Source organism: Cyprinodon variegatus, unplaced genomic scaffold, assembly GCF_000732505.1.
Source record: "Cyprinodon variegatus isolate N-32 unplaced genomic scaffold, C_variegatus-1.0 Scaffold402, whole genome shotgun sequence".
In the NCBI taxonomy this organism is placed as follows: Eukaryota; Metazoa; Chordata; class Actinopteri; order Cyprinodontiformes; family Cyprinodontidae; genus Cyprinodon; species Cyprinodon variegatus.
This window is the reverse complement of record NW_015150855.1, coordinates 56,459-56,923: the sequence shown is the minus strand read 5'-3', so window position 1 is coordinate 56,923 and position 465 is coordinate 56,459. Positions and strand designations below refer to the sequence as shown.

Here is a 465-nt window from a genome sequence, read left to right as displayed (position 1 = left end):
GCTACCAAGACCAAGTAAAGCACCTCCACTGAACCAATAAACCCAACGGCTCTTTTAAGAGCCACCCACCCTACTTAAAGAGAAACATTCCTTTATCATTTTTCTGATGAAAGTAATTAATGAAACTAGGTAAATAAAGGCTCCCTGTTGGGTTCAGTTTTTGCAAATACATAATCCATATTTTGTGGTTCATTTCATTCTTGGTTTGTTCCCTCTGCCTCTTCAGAAGGTTCAGACTTCTCCAAACGTCTGTTTAAAACTGGCCAGGCAATGTTTAAATAAAAGCCTTCCTTCAGAATGAATGCTTTAAATGGAGCATATTGAGCAAAGGAATTTAAACTTCTGCTCTGGTAAAAGATCTGTTTGAAAAGGGGCTTAATGAAATGTTAAATATTTCTAATTCCAGTGATCTCTTTAACAAACTGACTCACATCCTAGATTAAGGTTGGTAACTGAATTATCAGT

The 465-nt window shown here is 36.3% G+C and overlaps 1 protein-coding gene across 1 annotated transcript in view; it reads left to right on the top strand.

Annotated features, from left to right (window-relative positions):
- The window catches only part of LOC107092970 (histone H2A-like), a 608-nt gene extending 351 nt beyond the window's left edge, over positions 1 to 257 (top strand). Inside the window, exon 2 of the mRNA XM_015387730.1 lies at positions 227 to 257. Coding sequence (XP_015243216.1) covers positions 227 to 257 — 31 coding nt within the window. The remainder of the gene's footprint in view (positions 1 to 226) is intronic.
- Positions 258 to 465: the final 208 nt, after the last annotated feature.